This window comes from Lycium ferocissimum, chromosome 5 (assembly GCF_029784015.1).
Source record: "Lycium ferocissimum isolate CSIRO_LF1 chromosome 5, AGI_CSIRO_Lferr_CH_V1, whole genome shotgun sequence".
Taxonomy (NCBI): domain Eukaryota; kingdom Viridiplantae; phylum Streptophyta; class Magnoliopsida; order Solanales; family Solanaceae; genus Lycium; species Lycium ferocissimum.
Genome location: NC_081346.1, coordinates 20,431,860 through 20,437,167, shown reverse-complemented (window position 1 = coordinate 20,437,167; position 5,308 = coordinate 20,431,860). Strand labels below are relative to the sequence as shown.

Here is a 5,308-nt window from a genome sequence, read left to right as displayed (position 1 = left end):
AAGAAGGATGTTGCAAGAAGAGTCAAAGGAAGGAAGTGGTTGTAACATGAGAAAATTGCTTCTAACCCTAATGTACATATCATTCAAACCCATGAGAAATTGGTACACCTTATTCTCTTCATCCTCATTTTGGAGTCCAGTCTTAGCAGCACAAGTACATGTATTAATATGGTTGTTACAGAGGAATCTAAGCTCATCCCAGAGCTTTTTGAGTTTGTTGAAATAGGTGGGAATAGCTAGGGAACCCAAACTAGTGGATGCAAGTTCCTTTTTAAGTTAAAAAATCTTAGTCCCACCAGTAGTACCATACCTATTGCATAGTTGATTCCATATGCTCTCAGTAGTGTCAGAGTACCGAACACTTTCTGCTATATCAGGAGTTAGAGAACTAGTTAATCAAGATATAACCAAATTATTGCATCTGTCCCGTTGCCTAAGCTGAGGAGAATCATCCGCTGGCTTTGGACAAGAGCCATCAACAAGGCCTATCTTGTTCCTAGCAGACAGGGATACAATCATATTACGCTTCCAACCTCCAAACCCAATCCCCGAGAAAGGAACAGTAGCCAAAGATATACCAAGAACGTCAGATGAAGACAAGTAGATAGGGTTGGAATAGCCAATCGTAGTCGAAGTTGAACCACATGCATCATTCGTACTAGTGCTAGTTGTTTGACTAGGGCTCACCATTATCAGTACTCATAATCAAACATAGATGTGCAATTGGAAGGAAAACAAATAGTAACACCAACAACAAAATCGCAAAAAAATAACTACTTGCACAGATGATAGAAACCCTAATCAGTTATAAACAACAAAAATTATCAGCTACTTGCACAGACGAAGAAAACCCTAATGGTTGATGAAACCCTAATGAGATATAAGGAATGAAATTACCAACTGCCTTCGCAACTGCTTTGAAAATTGAGATTCAATACCAACAATCGATACGTAACGCCGACAACAAGTAAAGATCTTCGCTGCCTCTTGAAAAGAGACTCAATACTAATAACGATGCAATGAACACCAACAATGGACAGAAGTGCTGATTCCGGCAAGCAATATGAAAGATTCACCAAAGAACAGAAGATTCTGGTGAAAATCTCGCTGGAAAACACAAATCTGACATAAAAAAAATTTCCCACTAAAATGGATGAGGCTAAGATTGATAGACGAAGAATTATACGGAGAACCAGAATCTCCGCTCTGATACATGTTAAAACTGTAAAAATAACTCAAAATCGAATAACGATAATCGAGGCTTAGAGAGATAAAGTGAAAGAAGAGAGCATTCTCATTTCATGAATCTGAGTAAAACGTATAATTGTTTATCTACATGGGCCAGCCTTCCTTATATATAATTGGGCCTTAACCGGAAATCAAAGATTCAGCCTAAACTAATACAACTTATACATGTTCTGTCCATTACAAATTTGGCTACATCAAATACATGTATGAATGAATACAAAATAAATACATCAACGAAACAATGATATGTTCATGTAGGATCCACAATATTTGAATGTGTATTTGACACTCCAACAACATGCAGAAAGAATAAAAATATTACTAGAAGATTAATTGTTTCATGAATTATGAGTCAAGCGTAATATTAAGAACAATGTAAGTTTGTGTGACGTTACTTCTGACACTGTTAAAAACAGAAAAAAAGAGATCAATATTTATTATTTAATCTCAAATAACAAGAAATACTCCATATGCAGTGTGTATTTGCTTTGACACCCTCAATGACGCTGTATTAGAAAAAAAAAAAGGTTTGGAGTTCTATAAAAGAAAAAATACTCCATATGCCTCATTTTATGTGATAAGTAATATTTTATCTCCTTGCATTAGTTGAAGAATAAGTCATATTGGGAGGTTGAGATGACCAGCATTGCGAAAATGGATTATGTTTTGTTAATTAGCCCTATAGAGTACAGAAAAAAGAGCAAGTACAGACGATGAATTTTGGGGGAAACAAGGGAAAGGTTCAGTTGACTCACTTCCTGCATCAGCAATATTAAGGGCTTAATATTTATTTAAAATTTAGTCATTTGAAAGATATGGGTTAGCGTATTGCATGCAAACCTCGACTTTTGCGTGGCCGTGTTCACTCTATTTTCTCCTCAGTTAACTTCTATATATAATTTGTAGTTTCTGCACGACTTGGATCATCAACGAACCCCATTGCAATATATAGCTCATTCATACTTGAAGCTTTGTTTTGATAGGAGATCTATTTTGCTTTCAGCTATGTTTTGGCGAAAGATGGTCTTCGAAAAGGAGGAATTCTACCTATTCGACCACTATACCTCACAACTATTTTCGATTGATAAGCCCATTTAATTTCTAAGTTGATCTCCTTTATCCTTTTTTGATCCATGTATATATATATGTGTGTGTGTGTGTGTGTGTGTGTGTGTGTGTGTTAATGTTATCGTTCACTTCTAAAATTTCCATGACAAATATTGATAGCGGGAAAAGAAGAAACTGTAAGTCCTTTTATTTAGAAAGATCTATTAGTTCTAATTTGATTTCTTTAGCGAAGTACGTTGATAATTGACTTCTTTACAAATTTGAGTCAAGTAGTTTAATTTGCATGTTTCAATTCACAGGAGAAATGCAGATCACAGGACGTCTATTGTAGCCAGCTTAATAAAAGGCGCGAACATTCTTGAATATGACCACCACCAAAATCGCCAAGGTCCTGATGCCCTCGCTCCACCCTGGTGGGAATCCTTTCATTTTTATTTAATCCACAAATTGGTGGATGATACAGACAGATCCATCTTCGGTGCCATTTACGAATACGAATTCCCCAACTACTCAACTACGTCGACGTCTCACAATCATAATCCACCAAAGTATGGGATTGCCTTTCAAGGTACAATAGTGAAACGACAAAGCATTATCAGGGATGTGATCTTGGACCTCCGAGTCATTTTGAACAGTCTTAACAAGACCTCCTATTTTCGTATCGATTTTCAAGTTGTACAAAATATTGTTGAAATTAATCACGGGGTCACAGACATCTGGCTAGCAGACCATTCATTGGGTTCTGCAATTGCGTTAAATATTGGTAGGGGTATGGTTAAAAGGGGGATCCGTCTCGAAACATATCTTTTTAACCCACCATTTGCATCTCTTCCAATAGAGATAATCAAGAACGACATATTGAAGCACGGAATCTGCGGTGCTCATAGTGTAAATGTGATACTTTATTTTATTGTCGACATAATGAGTAGTACTCCTTATGATAACGATGGTACATTTACTCAATTATGCGGATGGATTCTTAACTTATTTGTGAATCCATCAGATCCTATTTGTTCCAAATATGTTGGGTATTTCGAACATAGGGAGAAGATGATAGAGTTTAGTGCTGAGGGAATTGTACGGATCGCAATATGAATTCAATATACGCGAAGGAATATAGCGGCTGCAATAGGAAAAGAGTCGAAGCCATCAGAACATCTTCCATCTACTTATGCGACTACTAATTTGAGGCTTTGTCCATATTGCAAGCTATTAGCTCATGGAATCCACCAATGCCCGGCACCAAATATTCAGTGCAACTATAAGCGTTACCAGTATTGGTAGGGTCCAAATTAATCGTGTAGTAGAGAAGTTGTGTCACGACCCAATTTAGGATTGCGCGGGCATCTACCTTTCCCTCCTCGGTAGGCGAACCACAATTAAATAACCCCTCAATTAAAATAGACAATTTGTTTAATCCAATAAATATGTAATAATTAACAGCGGATACAATTCATTTAATAAACTCAAGATTGAGAACGATTACAATAGTTAAATAATTACAGACTCGTTCCGACTTCCCACGACCTGGTCTAGACTAGTACAAGAACGACTAAGTGATCCAGATTAAAACAACCCTCTAAAACTCAACCTCCTTCCCAGAATGAAATAGAAGGAGGTCTTCAAGATAGGCACCGCGCTTTTCCGAACATGTAGCAATCAAGAACCTGAAACACTCTACATCCCAAAGATTAGGAAGAAGACGATATCGACAATCCACGCGTCTTGAGTAAGTAGCATAGGTTAATGATGGTTGAACAACACGTATCGGTAGAAAGAATCGTTAGAAACACATATCAGTAAAAGAATTCAGAAATAAACATAATAAGTAACTAAATCAAGCCATACATCTATCTACCGCTCATTATAACATCAAAACCCTTAAATCATTAAACTTTCCTCCAATAGCCACAAGTCAATTTCACAATAGTATCCAAAGATCATACATCATTATACCATTCGTTTTTAGTCTAGAAGTAGACTTATCATTATGATATCTTTTATTCAACATCCCTTAGAGGCCAAACATATAACTGATCCTATGAACGATCTACGAGATAAATCAACAAGGATAATGCAACCATATTCGGAACCAAGCACATGTCATTGCCTAAGTGGAGAATCTAAATCCAATTGTACCAAGTCTTCATAGGTCCAATCCGGAACCGACATCACAAGTAGAACACCAAGTCATCTCAATATAAGACATGATGCAATACAATGATGTATGAATGCAATGCAATGCCATGCAAATGTTGTATACACGTGTACTCTGGACAGAAATATCGATATCTCGGTAGCACAACCCAAAGTGACTCGCGAAGTCTAAGTCTGCCTTTCGTCCGGATCTTTGCCCATGTACGTACGAGACCCGAGATCTGCCCACGGGGTTCTCGTCGGCACCACCCCCTGGCCTACGGAGTCCATGTTACTCACTCGATTCACGATTTTAGAACTAACATAGATATCGAGATTCTCGCACGTCACTTTCTCATTTTAAAGCCCGAGAGTCGGCTAAATCACAAGGTTTCATCAAGTACCAATAGTGTCTCAACAATATGTCATGACAAATGAGAGTGCATGCAATGCATGTATCAATATCAATAATCATGTTCAATATCACAAGTACCAACAAAGGGGTACGCCAATAATATCACAATCAAGACAGAATAACCGATTTTCGATAACTACTAACTGTCACACCCCTTCTTTTTTTCATAAATAAATAAAATCAAATTAATTAGTTTTAGATTTATTTAAAAGGGTTTTTCCAATTAAAGTGACGTTTTGAAGAGGGATTATTTTATTTATTGCGAGTCGCCACTTGGAATTGAGTTTTGGTGTTCAAGTCACCTTATGAATCTCTAATCAAAAGGAAATGACTGTTTTTATTGGTCTACGAAAGCAAAAGTCCGGTAAGGAATTACGTGCCAGGAAGGTTGGGGCCCCCGGGGCTGGTTTAGCACGGCGCTTTTTCAACTTTTTTTTTTTA

General features: G+C 37.2%; 1 protein-coding gene across 1 annotated transcript; it reads left to right on the top strand.

Annotated features, from left to right (window-relative positions):
- Positions 1-1,032: 1,032 nt before the first annotated feature.
- Positions 1,033-3,411, top strand: LOC132057638 (GDSL esterase/lipase At4g10955-like). Its single transcript, XM_059450263.1, has 3 exons — positions 1,033-1,095; positions 1,855-1,952; positions 2,616-3,411. Exons 1-3 carry the CDS (start codon positions 1,033-1,035, stop codon positions 3,409-3,411), a joined length of 957 nt encoding a protein of 318 aa, XP_059306246.1.
- Positions 3,412-5,308: the final 1,897 nt, after the last annotated feature.